At 30.7% G+C, this 18,590-nt stretch overlaps 1 protein-coding gene across 2 annotated transcripts; it reads right to left on the bottom strand.

Annotated features, from left to right (window-relative positions):
• Positions 1 to 512: 512 nt before the first annotated feature.
• LOC129962406 (flavin-containing monooxygenase 2-like) lies at positions 513 to 16,028 on the bottom strand. Of its 2 annotated transcripts, XM_056076164.1 has the most exons (4): positions 15,866 to 16,028; positions 10,027 to 10,126; positions 6,772 to 7,415; positions 513 to 2,270 (listed from the first exon to the last, which is right to left on the bottom strand). In XM_056076164.1, the coding sequence occupies exons 3-4, from the start codon at positions 7,408 to 7,410 to the stop codon at positions 1,317 to 1,319; spliced, it is 1,593 nt and encodes a 530-aa protein (XP_055932139.1). In that variant the 5' UTR covers positions 7,411 to 7,415; positions 10,027 to 10,126; positions 15,866 to 16,028; the 3' UTR covers positions 513 to 1,316. The 2 variants fall into 2 exon arrangements, with proteins under 2 accessions (XP_055932139.1, XP_055932138.1); XM_056076163.1 differs by lacking the exon at positions 10,027 to 10,126.
• Positions 16,029 to 18,590: the final 2,562 nt, after the last annotated feature.

The following is an 18,590-nucleotide window of genomic DNA, read 5'->3' as shown; positions in this document are numbered from 1 at the left end:
GAATTAAAAACAACAACATATTTTTAGAACTGTATAATTTCCATTCGAAGAAAAGTGAAAATATATTAAGGAATTATTCTAATTTATGTTTCATAAACGGGAGCTTTATTAATTAAATTTCAGAATGGAAAAATTATAAGAAGCGGTTTGATGGAGCAATTAATTTAGGTTTTAATTTCAGTAAAACAAAGAAAAGTGATGTTACAAATAAGATAAATAAAAATAATTTTAAAATTTAATTAATATTAGAGATAAAAACTGCATGGTAACAAATTTCGTAATATTTAAGAAATGTTTTTTCCCTTAAAATTTAAAATGGTGTAAAAAATTTTTTTGCATGATAATATTTACAGAAATATTAAAGGAAAAAAAGCTAATTTTCTACTCATTTATTAATTAAGGAAAATTCTGATACAAAATAATGTGGAAAAATAACTTCAACTAAGTACTATTGACTACCTTTTAAAGTGTGTTTATGCCAAATTTGGTAATTTCAATGAACTTCCTTCAAGACTCAACTCCTTCCCAGCGTAAATTTATTCACATATTTGTTCTTATTAATCAACAGGGATGGTACGTTAATAATTTATTGACAATAGCTTATTTGGATATCAAAAAATGAAACTCCCCCGTACTTAAAAAAATGGGTTAAATAATACATATGGGCTCTGAAGTCCAAAATTCTTTTTATTGAAATGGAAACATATCAGACAAATTTTAACATTCGAATACCAATTTTTATGTAAGCCACGCTTCAAAAATTGACACTTTGGATGTAAGAAACATTCGCGGAAACTAACATTTTCAAGCAAACAAGTAAAGCACGAGTTTTTGGGAACCATTATATTGGAATTCATATATTGGGATACTATAAAATAGAGATTCGTTTGTATATCTTGAAAATTTTAGTATTAAATACTGCAACTCAAATTTAGATGTTCAGTCCTTCAGATTAGTTTGGAGTTATTTCTAGTAATTTTTCACATTTAAATAGGAATTGAATTATGTACAATATTCAGCAATTATCTTTCAAATATTTCACACTCCCCCGTTACTTTCATTACAAATTATCTGGTGACATTTAGTAATTGCACTCCCTTTCAGCACTTCATCACTTTCATGCCCTCTTTTCAGTTATCTTATTTTAGTCATGTATGCAGAGAGCTATTTGGCATATAACGCAGAATGAAACTTTAATAAAATAAATGATTTAAAAAAAAACGAAAAAATGGTTATATACTTTCATAACAATTTCACTCAAAATTTTCTTATTAATAATAAATTTTAAAAAGTCATGATCAGGAGCCACATAAAATTCAGGGAACAAAAAGTAATAACAATGTTCGAATTAATCTCTTTAAAAAACTGTCGTGTCTTTCTTCTGCCTTTCGCTTTGTCATGGGCCATACAACTCTGTCCATGGTCGTCATAATGGCTTCTCTGGCCCCTTCCCAAGGATGGGGACCTTGTAACCGATACTGGTACGAAACGCTTGGTCCAAAAAGAATTCTCAGGAATAGTTTTGGATCTGTGAAGAGCATCTTAAGGAGATTAGGCTTCGCACCGAATTGAGAAGCCAGTTCATCGCAATATTGAATGATATCTATCCTAACGGTGGCCTTCTCAATTGGTCCGTATCTTAATACATTTGTTTTGTGTCTTTTTTCAATGTCCCTCATCATTATTTCTTCAGACGGAAGTTTACACTTTTTTGCAAGGATTTGAGTCACCCATCTGGCCTGCAGTTCTCCCGCAGGAAATATAGGTCCAAATGGAAGCAAGAAGCCCATGATTGCTAGTGTTCCATGAGGAAGGTGTGGTGGGAACATGCATTTGTAGAGGTTGATCCTGCCTTTTTCCGTCACCAAGATGCCTTCCTCGAGGAAAGGAAACTCCCATGTGTATCCGGTGGCCATGATGACGACATCACACTCAGTGGCTGCTTCATCGCCTTTGAAAAGGACGCCATTTTCGGTAAAATATTGAATTTTTGGTTTTTGTACGATGGAACCAGAAAGTAATTTCGAATCAAAATGGTCATTCAAAACTGGATCTTTTCCTAATGCCCAGTGGTCTGGCTTAATAGCATACATTTTTTGATCAAATTGTAAATCGAGATATACAGATTCAAAAAGCCAGCTGAGAGACTGATGTGGAATATAGTCTAAAAGTTGGTATAAGTATGGCCGAATCACTATTATGTCGTACGGTAAACCATGGTGTCCTACACGTTTGATCACGTGAGCTCCAGATCGAGTACTTAAATATACCTGAAATAAAAAATAAGAAATACTCTCAGAACAAAGCAGGTATTACAAAAGAGAATTTATTTTCATATATGCTATAAATTTAAAATGATATATGAGTTTTAATAACTAATCTTTCATCAAGAAATAATAAATAGTGAAAAGTCAGTCATTTGCAGTTGTTTTTAACCCTTTGAGCCTCACCGGGATATATATGTCAGGCTGATATCTTTAAATCATCCAAAGGGATAAGTAAGTGGGAAATTTATAGAAGTGCATGTCCCAATGGTTTTCTGTGATTATATTCAAATATTAGTGTAATTTTTAACTACATCTTAGTAATAAAGAAACCCGAGCGAACACTGTATGTGCAATAAGTAAAGTTGCACTCTGCAAAAACTGTTTTGCAGCGTATCATGCATAGAAATGTCATGAATAATATTGGATATGCAATTGGTAAAAGTTTTATAGTAATAAAAGTGTTTAAAAATATTACAGAAACTAGAGACTCAAATTTTCACTGTATTTTATATGGTCACCTCAACCCCAATGGGACACATGTCTCCCATTTAAAAAGACCACTGGAATACATGTGACCCACTTCGAAAATTACACCTACAGTTGATTTTTTTTAGCAGAATATAGCTATTTATACTTTATTTGACCTATTAGAGCCCTAAATTATCTTTATCAGTTATTATTTTTTTAAAAATCTTAAAATCACGTGTTGGGATAACTATCTCTTTCGTTAATTGATTAATGTCTCATAAAGCCATAATAATTCACCAAAAGTTTGTATCTGACAATTTTTATCCTTATACAGGGTGGTAATATTTAAACTTGGCCTAGAAACAGCATCATACAACGCAAACGGGTGAACGGATTGCAACGAAATTCGGTATATAGACTATAAAAAATAGACGGATAAAAAAAAAATTAATACCAAAATATCCACCAGAGGGAGATTTTTCTGGAAAAACATTAAATTTAACACAATAAACTACCAAAACGGAATACAGAAACAATATTAACATTTATTGATTAGTTTCTGATCAAATTGTCATCGAACCACATTAAGTAAAGGTAAGGAAAAAACAATAGCAAGCTGTTTGAAGGGGAAAAAACACCAGTTCAGTTTGTAGAAACAAGAACAGATTAGGACGAAACTTCACAAGAGGAGCAGATGTTAATCGTGTCCAGGATAATGTATCGAAAGGTGCTCCATGTGACCAGCCTCATTCATCTGCATAATTTCAAGTCGATGGACAATGTGTTCAACAGCAGATCGTAACTGATCAATTGTGATGCTTCGCACATGAAGTATTATGGAGTTCACTAATTCATTCAACGTTGCAACATAGTCACAAAAAGATACTGTCATCATTAATGGTGGAAACATCGACATGAAATATGACAATGACTGCAAACGTTTCTTACCTTAACCTGTTTTTCATAAAGCTTTCTCTTCTTCGCAAGCATGCAAATCTAGACATTTTTTCCAAAAACTGACAGCTGTTACCGGTTTTACGTTTTATTACTCATATTTCTTCTTCTGGTTTATTAATATTGTTTCTGTATTCCGTTTTGGTCGTTTATTCTGTTAAATTTATTATTTCAAAAGCGACCTCTGGTGGACATTTTGGCACTAAATTTTTCTTATACGAAATTCCGTGAGCGTATCTTGTGTATAGTCTAAATACCGAATTTCTTTGCAATCCATTCACCCGTTTGCGTTGTAGGATGCTGTTTCTAGGCCAAGTTTAATTATAACCGCCCTGTATATGGATTTCTTTTACCTTCTGCAAATTTTGCATTTCCCTATACAGACGATCCCTTTGGAAAGTGTAAGGCATAAAAACATTGCGGAAATTTTCTTTTCTTTTTATAATCTTAAAATTCATATTTATACTATATTAAAAGTCATAAATAGTTTGTATGATTAAGTTTTATGCCAGAATAAGTTATAGTATTTCATTTTTTTAAATTGATAATTTCCACGCTAACCAGAAATAAGTTGAATCCACCAAAAATGAACATTTTTTTAAAACTTTTTAACTTAATCAAATTTAGTTAAACTTAGCAACTAGATATTAGATCTTGGAATAAGAAGAAGGATAAATGATTTGCATCTCTTTAGTCACACTTCAGTGAGGGAATTTTTTTTTAATTTCCTGTTTATCTATACTTATAATAAAGCTCAATGTGTGTGTGTGTGTGTGTGTGTGTGTGTGTGTGTGTGTGTGTTGGCGCTCTACAGACCAGGTCATTAGACATACAGCTATCAAATTTGGTACATGTATACCTTAGAGGTCGGGAATGTGCACCTGGGGTCCCTTTTTTTGAAATTTTAATTAGAATTTTAATTATTAATTAAAAACTAACTTTCCCGCCAAAATAATCTTCCATTTTCCCCACAGTTTTTTTTTTCTCCCAACAGTAATGAGGCTAGGGTTAATATTTTTCAGCGGATTATTTCAAATGATTCTGTTTATTTTCTTAATGTTTTATGCATTTAAAATTAAACATTGTTTATTAATCCATGTTTCAGATTTATTCTGAAGTACTTTTGAATTAAAATAACACAGAATAAAGGAAATTAAAAATGTCTAATCTGCATAGCGTTACCCCAACTGGCGTAGAAAAATTCACGCATTTGCGTTACTTAACTGGCGAAGAAAATTCACGCATGCGCATTGTTCTGATTGTTGTCATGACAACCAACCACTATCAACGGATGATTTAAATTATTTTTAGGTTAGTTGCATGCTTTTGTAAGTAAATTGTACTTATGTTAGTTATATATTTTTTGTGTATGCTTATAGTTTTAAGTACACCGTCTTTTAAGTAGTTTTTTTTAACCTGTTTTCAATGATTTAAATTATTTTTAGGTTAGTTGCATGCTTTTGTAATTAAGTTGTATTTATGTTAGTTATATATTTTTTTGTATATGCTTATAGTTTTCAGTACATCGTTTTTTAAGTAGTTTTTTTTAAACCTGTTTTAGACCGATTATTTTAAACGATTCATTTTATTTTCTTAGTGTTTGATGCATTTAAAATTAAACATTGTTAATGAATCGATCTGTTCATGATGAATCTGAGAAATTTTGTTGACAAATTCTTGAGATATTACATAAATTAAGAAAGATATTCTTTAGTGCCCATAAAGTTTAAACGCTCAGTGACTCTATTATCAGTAATCATATTATTAAAAAAAATGCTTTGTTTCAGTAAAAAATATTATTATATTAATGGCAGATTAATCATTTACACTGTAATTTAAAGCATAAATTCTACGAGGGGTAACAGAAAATTAGAGAGATACATATCACGTTATGACTGAAGGCCTTTATAATATTATGAGTGAATTATATGACTATCAAAATTTGAAGTTTTAAAATATTTTGATGAAGAATCTATTAAAGTTGGATAAAATATTTAAAGTTGCATAAAATATTTAATTATTAAAATTTTAACGAACATTAAGATTGGCGAACCGGCTGGTCGTCAAAGGCGGCTAGTAATTTTATAAATCAAGGATTTCTACAATAAATCAATTTCTATCCTTCTTAATATGTTATGCAAAAAAGTTTTTTTTTTTCAAATGCTGACTAGAATCTGTCGATCAAATTGATTTTTTGTCACTTTTCCAATTTGTGGTATTATAATATTTTGGAAAAAAAATATATTAATTAATTTTATTTACGCATAGTTTTTAGTTTAAAGTATTATTTAAAAGTCTACTTTTCTATCTGTTTCATTTCAGAGATATTTTTCTCTTTTTTATACATATGTTGAATTATAATAATCCCTCGGAAAAAGTGAAAATGTAGGTATTTGGTACCCTTTGAAATTTTCTAATACATCTTTCAAATTACCGAACTTATATGACAGAAATTTTCTACAGCGGCATTTCAGAAGCTTCTTTTCTGATTGGCATCAAAATTTTTTATGCTTCTATTTAATCATTTTTGAGATATATGTATGTATAATTAAAGGGCTAAAAAATGTCCTTAAAAATTGAGATGCGCAGTTTTTATTTGTGCCAAGCAGAAGTTTAATAAAAAGTAAGAATTATTTTATAATAACAGGAGTTATGTCGAAAAAAAACAAAAACGACAAGCATTTTCAGCTCAAAAATCAACATCTGTTTCGTCGAAGGTGAAAAGTTTTATATATACTCTAGGGGAATTAGTCAAAGAATTTGGTGTTTGTGTTTGAAATAAATACAATTAATATGTATTTGAATATGGAGAGGACATTTCTGAAACAATAATGGCATACATTTTTAGAGATCAATTTTCTTGTATTCCAGAAAATTTTGGTTTTAATGTGCTCTTAAGTAACGAATAGCGTTTGAATATTTTTTTTGTCAGTGTACAAAACGTAAAATAAATTTACAATTCGCTATTATTACTTCTACAAAATTGGCACTTTCGTACTTAATAAGGGATAACTAGACGTCATAAAATGTACCTAATTATTAAAATAAAAATATTAAAGCTTTTGTTTACATTCGTACTTACTTGCTTTGCTACGTTGCTGGTTTCCACAGCGGCATCCAAACCAGAACATCCCATGCCGACGACGACGATCCTCTTGTCCTTGAAAGGTTCGACTCTCTTCAAGCTGTGGGTGTGCATGATTCTCCCCTTGAACAAGTCCTGGCCAGGGTAGGAGGGCATTTTGGGTCGGTTAATGTGACCGACGCAAACCAAAACGCCGTCGTACACATCGGTCGATGCTTCCCCCGACAGTCTGTTTTTCACTGTAACCGTCCATCGACCGGTTTCTTCATAATCATCAGTCCTTTTCACTTTTACCACTTCCATGTTGTATTGGATGTACTGCAGCACATCTCTGGACTTTGAGTAATCTAATATGTACTCATAAAATTCTTGATGCCTCATGAAGTTATTGCTCTCTTTTTTCGGCGGGAAAGTGCTGAGGGCGCCCAGTTCTTTGCTGATGTTGATGATGGTCGTAGCCATGACGGAACCTACGCCTTCTTCGGTCTCCTCTCTGTAACACCAGGTGCCTCCTGGTTTGTCAGTCTTTTCGAAGCAAATCGGATCGAAGACCCCCTCTTCTTCCAAAGCCACCAATGAGGCCAACCCCAAAAATCCGGCTCCGATGACAGCAATCTTTTGCTTTTTCATTGCCATTTTAGCTGTAAAATATATCGTTTCATAAATGATTTCTTTTATTCAGTTATTAATTGGTCTAGACAATAACTTCCAATATACGGAATTTACAAACTTTTATTTATAACTAAAAGTATCTTCAACAATTATTTTACGCTTGAGTTTACTGCAAATTAATTAGAAGGAGTTTCAAATATAGTTTTATACTGAAATACATAGAATTTTCATACAAAAAAAAAATATTGTATTAGGATATACGAGAAAGTTTATTAGCAGATATATTCCTATTTATAAATTTTTTCCCAATTGATATTTTAGATAAAATTATAATAACTAGCGTTAGAACTGAATATCAGTTACATCAATATTATAAAATATATTTTGATAGCAGTTGTAGTCATCATATTCAAATCAATTGGAAACCAACTATTGAAGAAACGGCACTATTTTTATGTGGTTGTAAGAATGCTGGGTATGAAAATTCTGTCAGGTTTTAATGAACTTGTTTGGATGAAATAAGTTTCTAGAAATGTGAAATCAAATAAAAAAAATCGGAAACATCAATAACTTCTAGGTACTATTTAAGCTGCCAATGTCATAAAATTAACTTCATCGAAGAAGAAATATTTCCATAGAATTTCGATCAGCATTTTACCTCATCTAAAAAAAACATAAACCATTATGTATCAAATTCATATATCTACAGTACATCATTTAATCTAAGAATTTCACATGAATTACATAAATATTCGCTCTAACTTGAAGAGGTTGATTGTATTTTTTTTTCTAGATTTGCATCCTAAATATAACAAAAGTTACAAATAGTACAATATTATGAATATTCCTTCATTTATCTTTTTTTACTGTTTATTATTTTCATTCTCGTTCTTTTTTATTTATTTATATCTTCATATTTCTCGGTTTGAAAAATTCAAATGATTATTTTTCATTTCAGTTGCGTGTGCAATATTTAGAAGGATAATTTGTGTAAACTTTCAAAATTGCGCTTTGAAAATATTTTTAACCAAGCAATTTGAAATGCAGCACTTAATCTGTCTTACACTCCTAAAACTGATGCGATAACTTCTCGCTTATAGGTAAGATGGCGTAGCATGCTGTAATGAAAGAACGGTAAACTTCGATATTGAAAGTATTGTAGCGATTATTTATTCCGCAGCCGCGTAACACGACCACTAGACAAAAGTGATCACTCCTGTTTAGGAGCTGTTATCTGGCTTATAAAGCTTCACAACAGTATCTTTCCCAATGACCTATCAGTAATAAATAACATCCTGGGAAAAATAATTTTCCTCTCTGCATTTTCTATTAAATACTCTTGAATGCACGTCCACATCGACACCATTCCCGTCATCTGAGGCAAATTCAAAACTAACATTTCCGTCTTTAAAAATGATATTCACTCAACTTCGGAAATTTCTGTCTGCAAGCCAAAAAATTCCTGTAATCCGGAAGGTGAATGTAGATTATTTACGTCCTGAAATTTGGGGGGAAAAAAAAAAAAAAAAGCTTTCACTATTTTTGTCATTTTTTTCCCCCCAATTTCTTAAGAATTGGAACTATAAGGCTGAAGGTGCCGTGGTGGCCTGGTGGGAAGGTCTCGGTTTCGGAAACGGAGGGTTTCAGGTTCGAGACCCAATTTCACCGAAGAAGAAAACAGGTCTGATGCACGTTAGATACGTTAGTGCCAGAAGGCCTTCCGCTGGTGTGGTGTGGAAGTTTTGGAGAGGGGATGCCAGCTCAGGCGTCGTCCTCGGACTCTGACCGTGGTTCAAAATGACGAGGTTCGTCCCAAAATATCCCTAGTATTGCTTTATAAACGGGACGCTAATATAACTAAAACTAAACGCTATAAGGGTGAAGGTGGATGACTGAGAGTGCAAATGATGAGAGCTTTATAACGAGCTGTTACATGATTAGGTTAAACATTTCTAATGAGATTCGGACTTCTAGATTGGAAAACACTGTGGAATGGTAAGGTTTCATTTGTTTTTATATTATTACTAGCCGCCTTTGGCGACCAGCCGGTTCGCCAAGCTTAATGTTCGCTAAAATTTTAATAATTAAATATTTTATGCAATTTTTGCTTTAATAACTTCTTCATCAAAATATTTTAAAACTTCAAATTTTGATAGTCATATAATTCATTCATAATATTATAAAAGCCTTCAGTCATAACGTAATATTTATCTCTCTAATTTTCCGTTAGCTCCCGTAGAATTTATGTCTAAAATTAAAGTGGAAAGGATTAATCTGCAATAAATATAATAATATTTTTTACTGAACCAAAGCATTTTTTTATAATATGATTACTGAAAACAGAGTCACTGAGCGTTTAAACTTTATGGGCACTAAAGAATACCTTTCTTAATTTATGTAATATCTTAAGAATTTGTCAACAAAATTTTCTCAGATTCATCATGAACTGATCGATTCATTAACAATGTTTAATTTTAAATGCATCAAACACTAAGAAAATAAAACGAATCGTTTAAAATAATCGGTTGAAAACAGAATAAAAAAAACTACTTGAAAACCGATGTACTTAAAACTATAAGCATATACAAAAAATATATAACTAACATAAATACAATTTAATTACAAAAGCATACAACTAACCTGAAGATAATTTAAATCAAGTCCGCTTCCGTTGATAATAGTCGTCAACAATCAGAACACAATGCGCATGCTTGAATTTTCAACGCCAGTTATGGTAACGCTATGCAGATCAGAAATTTTTAATTTCCTTTATTCTGTTTTATTTTAATTCAAAAGTACTTCAGAAGGAATATGAAAGATCGATTCAATAGCAATGTTTAATTTGAAATGCATAAAACATTAAGAAAATAAACAGAATCGTTTGAAATAACCGGCCGAAAAATGTTAAGCCTAGGCTCATTAACGTGGGATAAAAAACTGAAGCCTTACTCATTTGGCGGTGGGGAAAATGAAAAGATTTTTTTGGCTGGAAAATTCGTTTATAATTAATAATTAAAATTCTAATTAAAATTTCAAAAAAAGGGACCCCAGGTGCACATTCCCGAACTCCAAGGTATACATGTACCAAATTTGATAGCTGTAGGTCAAACGGTGTGGCTTGTAGAGCGCCAGCACACACACATATACATTGAGCTTTATATAGTATAGATATAAATGAAAAATAATTTTTATTATAGTAACGGGATTGTAGAGCATAGTGTCATCACACACATACATAAACACCTTTGTTATTAATAGAGGTGAAATATAAAAGATACCTTACCTTATTAAGAATTATTGCTGATATATTTAATTGTCGCAATTTATAAAATCCTAAGTAATCTTTTAGATTATTTATGGAGAGAATTGTTAGTTATAAAGCAATTATTTATCAAAATGTATCATTATGAATGTTATCTTATCATAAAACTGCAGTGAAGATAGGACATACAATCTTTTTAAATTCAGTTTATAGATTTTCTTTTTTTTATTATTTTTTGCTCATTCAAAGAAATATTTAGTAACACAAAGGAGAATCATCATCATAGTTAACAGAATGAGAGTGGTTCAGCATTTTTTTTTATCGCCAGAGTGCGTGTCTTATTTAAGGATATTTTGTCAGAAGGTTGCACATTCGGCTCTTCATGGAAGTATTTAAGGGCATTGGTACTGCAATTCAATCTTTGATTGCAATAATATAAGACTTTTTCTTAAAAAACTTTTAACTGATCCAAGCAAGAAATATTTTGTTAGATTCTAAAATTTCACATTCATCATATATCAAAACCATACTTTATCGGCATCATATTTCACATAGAATTGTTTCAACAGCGAAATGGGAGGCCTAATTTCAAAACTTCAATGTATGACAGGTATTTGAAGCATTCATTTGAAAGGCAATGCATTCTAAGAGGTAATGTATTCAAGCTTGCAAGGTGCTGAATATCTGACTTTTTATGTTCGCAATTCTTGCTAAAAATCTTGTAGCACATCTCTTATGATGCTGACAATAGGAATTATAGAATGCATTTCTGTACCAATGATAGTCTTCTTGTACATAGAGATGCTATCTTATTACGAGATAACCTTTCATGGATTTATAACTCCACTGATTGAGTTATAGATCAGTTAACAAAGCATTCCCGATATTCAAATTGCAATACATTTGATTTCTTTCAACATGATCATATTTGTAGACTGGCAGATTACATGTGAAATATGACATGTGAGATTTAAAAAAAAAATCGCGTAAACCACTCTACCAGCATATAATATCATGATCAAATATGGATCATATTTATTTCTTAGGTAGTAGATATTCGCTAAGAAAGGTCTTTTTCGAAGTCATTCTTACACATTTAATTAAAAAATCAGCGAAAGGGGTTTCCCCCAAACTTTCTCGCATATTCTCTAATAAAAGTGAATTTGTGTTGAGAACGCCTTTTTACCGAACTGATTGAAAACAAAATTTGAAACGGAACTACAGTTGCAGTCATAAAATCACGTATCAAATTTCGTATTCTTAAGTCATTGCGTTATTGAGTTATCGCTTTTACATGCTTCGGTAAGTACAGACCGACAGACATTCAAAACATGATTGAATTTGGTCTTCTCTGGAAGCAATGACTGAAAATGCTTTGAGCAGGAGAAAGGAATTTTGCATGTGGTCTTCATGACAACTTTTTTTTTTAAATTAACCGAAATTCCTCACAGATTTTAAACAAAATACTCAGAGAAATTATGTCTGGTTTATTTCAGTAAAAGTGCGATTGGTAATTAGAAAACAAAAAACGCTAGAAAAATAAGATTTGATACACAAGTTCAATATCTACAATGTAGATTCATAGCAAATTTAGAAGTAAATCCTTGAAGAGATTGACTATCTATCTGCCTGTACTTTCACATGCATATACATGCGAAATATCAAAAATACAATGACTTCAATAAATGAAATGTGATATGTGATCTTGTGAATACAGTTGTAGATATACGTCAAATCTTGCTTTAAGAGATATAGGCTTCCAAATACAAATTAGGTTTTCTTTACCATGTTTCCAAAACAAATAACTCTTATGTTGGAACTCTAAAAATAAAAATCTGAACATTCTTGATATTAACAGTTTTATCCAAAGTTCACAATTTTGTGCGGAAGGCGGGGATTGGAATAATGCTTTTATTAGAAAGTATAGGATAAAATTTTAGGGAAATCACTCCGGTTGTTTTCACAAAGAATAGTAATGTAACTCGACTTCGGGATTTGATTTACAGTGAATAAAAAAAAAGTTGGACAGTAGAAAGAACCCTTTTGATGCTCAATATTTTTAAAGCAAATTGTGCTTTCAAAATCAAACATTTTTTTTAAGTAATTATTTCCCAGATTGAGGCGGCTTTAAATGTAATTCACTAAAATATTGCATTTTATTTTAAAATAATGTAAAGAAAGCTTTCGAGGTTTTCAGTCCCCCCCCCCCGAAAAAACAAAAACTTGGATATATATTTTTATCTGCACTGCATGAGATGAAATTTATGAGAAGTTTAAAGACGCACAGAGCATTTACTGGCACGAGTCCAAGTCAAAGAATTGAGTTGCAATTGTTTTAATTTATTTCGTTTGGTTTACATTTTCGGAAATGAAGAAAAAGCAAGCTTCTATAGATATAAAAAACCTAATTGTGAAACTGTGAAAAGAAAAGAAAACTATAAGAGATATTGCAGAAATTGTGAAAAGGCCTCGTTCAACAGTGCATTACGTAATTAATACGTATAAAAGATACGGATTTTTGCAAAGATCTTATGTAGGTGGTCAGTCCCAAGAGTTTTCTTTGCCTCAAACGGAAAGAGAAATCCTAAAATTTCAGCAGTAAAGATAGCAAGAGAGTTGAAGGAGGAATCTGTTGTCAATGTGCATCCCTAGACTATAAGGATTTTTTTTTTTACATTCTAAGGAAGGCAGAGCACCCCCAAAGAAGCCATGCTTATCTGTCAGAAATGAGAACAAACATCTTGAACATGCTATGTTGCACTACGTGGGAAAACCCGAAGATTTCTGAAAGCCTGATATTTTTACTGACGTGTCAAAATTTAACCTTTTGCATTTGGAAAAGTAATTAGATTCATGATTATTTACAGAATATAAAAGCTCATTTCATTGTTAAGAGGTACAAAATACAAGGTGTCATTTCATTTTTTACAAAACCTCACCCTGTCCTTTTCTTACGACACTGTATATAATATATATTAGTTCTAGAAATTTTTTCGGCCAAGTTTCAATTGGTGATCACGAGTCACCTCTCGAGTGAAAAGGATTAGTTTGTTTGGATCCGATGGGTATGGCACTAAAACCAGCAAATATATAAGCTAATGCTAAACATGATGACAGTAGAGTTATGGTATGGGAGGGGGTACAGGGAGAGCTAGCAGAGTTGGAAATTTCGTGTTTATTGGAAGTACCGTAGACAAAATGGTGTATCTGAATATTCTAAAACAGAATTTACCAGGCACAGCTGCAAAAATTGACTTTAAATAGAAGCTAATCTTTGGTTCAAAATAACGCTCTCATCGTGAAAGAATGGTTATTATATAATGTACAGAAAGTATTATCATAGCCTCCACAAAGTCCTGATTTGTATTCTATAGAGCATCTGTGGGCATTTTTGGAAAAAAAATTAGGAGAGAAGGAAATAAAAATGGAAAATGAACTTAAAAGTTTTCTTCAGAATATCTAGGATATTGTACCAACAGACTTCTCTGAAAAGTTGGTCCTTTCCATAAATAAGAGGTTAGTAGCTGTTATAGCAGCTAAAGGACATCACACGAGTATTAAATGCTTTTGTCTTAAATGTAAAAGTTATACTTGTGACCTCGTATAAAAGTCCAAGGTTTTTTTTTTATAATTTATATTTATGTATTATTAAAATCAAATCAAGTTGTTTGATTTATTTTTGAAATTGTCTCTCTTCTGAATTTTGTTTAATTATGAAAGTATAATAGGTGCAAAATTATTAAGTGATGGCCTGCTGTCCAACTTTTTTTTTATTCGCTATATCTACAAGTTTTAAATACCTTGTCTGAAAAATTAATTTCGGAATCATGTCTCTTTTTTCTGTAAGTGAATCCAATAACTAAAAAACTTTCAAAATTGAATACGTGGTTTTCTTTACCAAAATTGCAGATTTCTCTACACTTTTGGAAGGAATCTGTAAAGAGAATATCTATATGTTTACCCATATGTGAGCACTATAATTCAAAAATGTAAAGTGCTCGATGTAGGAAATTTGTCACATAAATTTATCATGCCGTTTGGCAATTTACGTGAAATTCGCCAGTGGATAGTATTTGTCCAACTGTCTGAGCTTATATGAAAACAATAGCTTTAAAACGAAATAAGTTATATAATTAAAATTCGTTATGCAATTTTGATTAAATATCAGATTTGTATCCCTTTTTTGTAACTCAGTCGGTCAAATGCAATAGGGGTAAGATGCACTCATGATTTTTTTACTTAGCACGAAATATCCGAAATGATGTTAGTCTATTATAAATCTGTAAGAGAGGAATCTCATCTCTCGTTTTGAATAGCTTCACATTATAACGAAGCTGGTAAACATAATATATGCAGCTTGAAATTCTTAAAAAAAGAATAGCTAATATCGATTTTTAAAAAAATATGTACAAAAATGCACCGAGATAAGATCTTGAAATAAATCACCATAATTATCTATCTTATATCCTTGATTCAAAATGCAAAAGTTCTCAAAATTCTATTTATATTAATTACAATTAAGGTAAATAAATATGTGTTGGAAATATTAATATTTCAGATAAATATTATTAATTAAACAAAACGTGGAAAAATGGAAACCCTTGTTTTTCCTAATATGAATAATTTTGCACTCTCATTAGAACAAACGTGATTAATAGACTACATTTAAGCTTCAGATTTGTAAGAAAAAATAGCTAAAATAAAAATTTTAAATTAAAAAAAAGCTAATTAAAAAAGTTTCCAGAAACACTCATCCTATCTATCCATTCTATAAACTTTATTCAAAGCAAAATAGCTGCCAAAATTCTATTTATAATTAGTAAAAAGATTTTAAATTAGGGTAGATAAATATTTATTACATAGATAAATGTAATTAATTACGTGAAATTCGCCAGTGGATACTATTTGTTCAGCTGTTTGAGCTTATATGAAAGCAATAGCTTTAAAACGAAACAAGTTATATAATTAAAATTCGGTATGTGATTTTGATTAAATAACAGTAATATATCAAGTATATATTACATAAATATATCAAGAAGTGGAGGAGAAAATTCTACCTAGTTAAAATAATTTCGTACTCATATTTCATAAAGATGATATATAGATTATATATATAGCTTCAGACCTCTAAGAAGAAATTACAATTGGTAAAAAAGAGAAATAAAATAAGCCATTCGTTCAAAAGGGTTCCAAGGAAAGTGTTTTGAAAAAACTCACCATAGCATTCAATTCTATAAGCCTGAATCAAGACATAAAAGTTATTAAAATGATGCTTATAATTATTGATTAAACTTTACTTAAATCATGATCATATTTTCAGCCTACTTAAAAATTGCTTTTTTCCCTCAACATTCAGAAAAATTATTCATTTTGAAATGCTCTTTGTCTGTTTATATAGTTAAGGTTATTATGAAACTGTATCATAAAGTACAATATTATTGTTCACCTTTGAAACAGATAAAAAAAATTTCTGATAAACCATATATGTCATATTCTTAGTTCAAACGGCCTCAGTTGTTATCTTTGAGCAAAGATAGAGAAAAATGGATAATCCTAATTGTTGTTTTTTTTTCTTCTATAAAATAGCAATTTTTTGGAAAACAGTTTTTCATCATATGTGCGTAGGGCACGTGTTTAAAACAAATAAACGAAAAAATGATAATAAAGTAACCAATTTTTTTTTCTAGTGTTATCAAAACAACACGGGTCATTGACACTTTTTGGATTTCGATTCATTTAAAATAGGATAATATTTTTTTCTTTAACTCCTATTTTGAATTTCATTTTAATTTCCAAATGGATTTTTAATTTAGAATATGAGAAGAATATTTTGTTTGTAAAAAAAAAAAAAAACGCATTGGTTTTTGAGTTTATAAATTTTGTCTTTTAATGGATCTTTTTCTACATAAGTTTTTTGTTTTTTTATAATGTGACACAAATTACTGGACTTGAAACTATCCCATAACAAAAAAATTACTTTCATAATTAGCAAACAAATTATGACTTTCTTCTAAGAATAAATATATACATGGGTAAGCAGTTTTGATCGAAATTTGAGTGTTATTCATCGGTACATCCAAATACTTGAACGAATTTATTATAAATATATATATATATATATATATATATATATATATATATATATATATATATATATATATATATATATATATATATATATATATATATTTATAATATATATATATTAGGACTGTGACCCCATTTATAATGGGCAATTTTACAAAAGTAATTGTACTAACATTAAGAATAATTGCTTTTTGATGGACAAAATACCTCTTTACTATTTTTACACTATCTTTTAAACTTTATAAGTGAGTAATATTTATTATCATGTGAGAACATGATGTTGTTTTAGTTTGAGGTTTCTGAAGCCACAAAATGCACGGGCAGAAAATTAGCGATTTATCGCTTATTTTTCGTATCAATTGTTTTCTTTTAGGGTTTAGATCTGTATCAAAATTTGTAACTCATTCTGCCCCATTCTTGACAGCCTGTTACACATCAATTAGAGTGTATGTGAAAACGACAACCCTCCATTTTCCGCATGTACAATAAGTAAGAAAGTATATGATGTTCAATGTATGTTTTTTCTTTAAGAGCTTCAGAAGCTTCTGTGCGATATGGTGTAAAAGGTCATAGTTTTCCGCAGTTCAAAAATACAACAGATAGATGAATTTTAATTTGCGGTCTTTATACTAAAGCGTTTACATAATTTAAATGTTTATTAAAATACCTTGCATAGAACCAAAAATCCTCAATGAAGAAGGGTAAAACATTATTAAAACATTCTTTAATAAACAGAAAATATTCTTTTAAACTTTCAAATTCAAAAATGTCATTTCTTATTTGTAATTTCTATAACTTAAAGTAAACAAGAGAAAATAAAGGCTCTCTCGTACTTCTATCTCCTCGTACAACAATGGTAGGCTTTCTTTCTATTTCAACAGAAAAAGGAAAATAATTCACTACTTTGTTATTAAACACTCCATTTTTCTTCCCGCAGCTTTTCCAAGGTCATCTTTTATGGTTTACGGATGTGATCTTTAAGCTCTTGGTGATCTCCATTCCAGGTGCAGGATCGAATTTCTGTCTGGTATGGTTCGTGACTGGAAAAACGAAAGACGCACCTTCGCCACCGTCCAGCAGATGCCTGTAATTTGAATAAAAGCTTAGAAACGTGATTAAAAAGCAAAAAACTTGATTGTCTTCTGAAATCAGAGTTCGAAAGAGAGAACAGTTCTTCATAGAAAACGCCAGGTGCGCTCGAGGTCGTTTTCCAAATAAAGGTGATAGCTCTTATATTGCACGTACACCAAACATTGCTGGCTTGATATCTTTGCAGGTATATGTTGGCGTTTCTGTAAGTTAGAAGACAGACGATAGGAATATTTGATGGATTCGATTTCGTTTTCTTATTTTCGGAAAGATTCTATCAATTTCTAGAATAAAGAGGAGGGGGGATGTTAGATGACCTTTTCTAGAAAAAATGAGAGGAATTATATATCTCATACATCAGTTTGACTGTAATTATAGCAAAGAAATTTTGTTATCTGATTTTGACAACAACCACCCACCTCTATTAAATCTCTATTAAATTCATCAGCAATTAAGAGCAAGCAACCATTAGTGAATTTTATTTTCGCATTACGCAAAACAGTATCAATTCTAAGCTATTACACAAAAGACTATTCATATATTAAAATAAATGGATTTTAAAAACATATAGCACTATACAATTCCTTATATTGGGTAAACTAATAGCTCAAAATAAATGCTTTGAAGCTGCCTCCAAACTGCACAACTAAGCGCATTCAGAAAGAAAAAAAACGATAAAATTTGAAATTTTCAAAGTATTCTTTTGTTTTGCGAAAAATTAATAGCATATAAATATGAATAGCACTGCAACTCTAGCCTTAGAATC

The sequence above is a fragment of the Argiope bruennichi genome, chromosome 2 (assembly GCF_947563725.1).
Source record: "Argiope bruennichi chromosome 2, qqArgBrue1.1, whole genome shotgun sequence".
In the NCBI taxonomy this organism is placed as follows: Eukaryota; Metazoa; Arthropoda; class Arachnida; order Araneae; family Araneidae; genus Argiope; species Argiope bruennichi.
This window is presented reverse-complemented; position numbering and strand designations above follow the sequence as displayed.

What these genes read in the sequence shown, in the direction of transcription:
- LOC129962406 (XM_056076164.1), bottom strand. Translation starts at nt 7,410, where the DNA reads ATGGCAATGAAAAAGCAAAAGATTGCTGTCATCGGAGCCGGATTTTTG. An exon ending in CCAGCAACGTAGCAAAGCAA is followed by an intron (nt 2,271 to 6,771) that starts GTAAGTACGAAT and finishes TTTTTATTTCAG; the next exon opens with GTATATTTAAGTACTCGATC.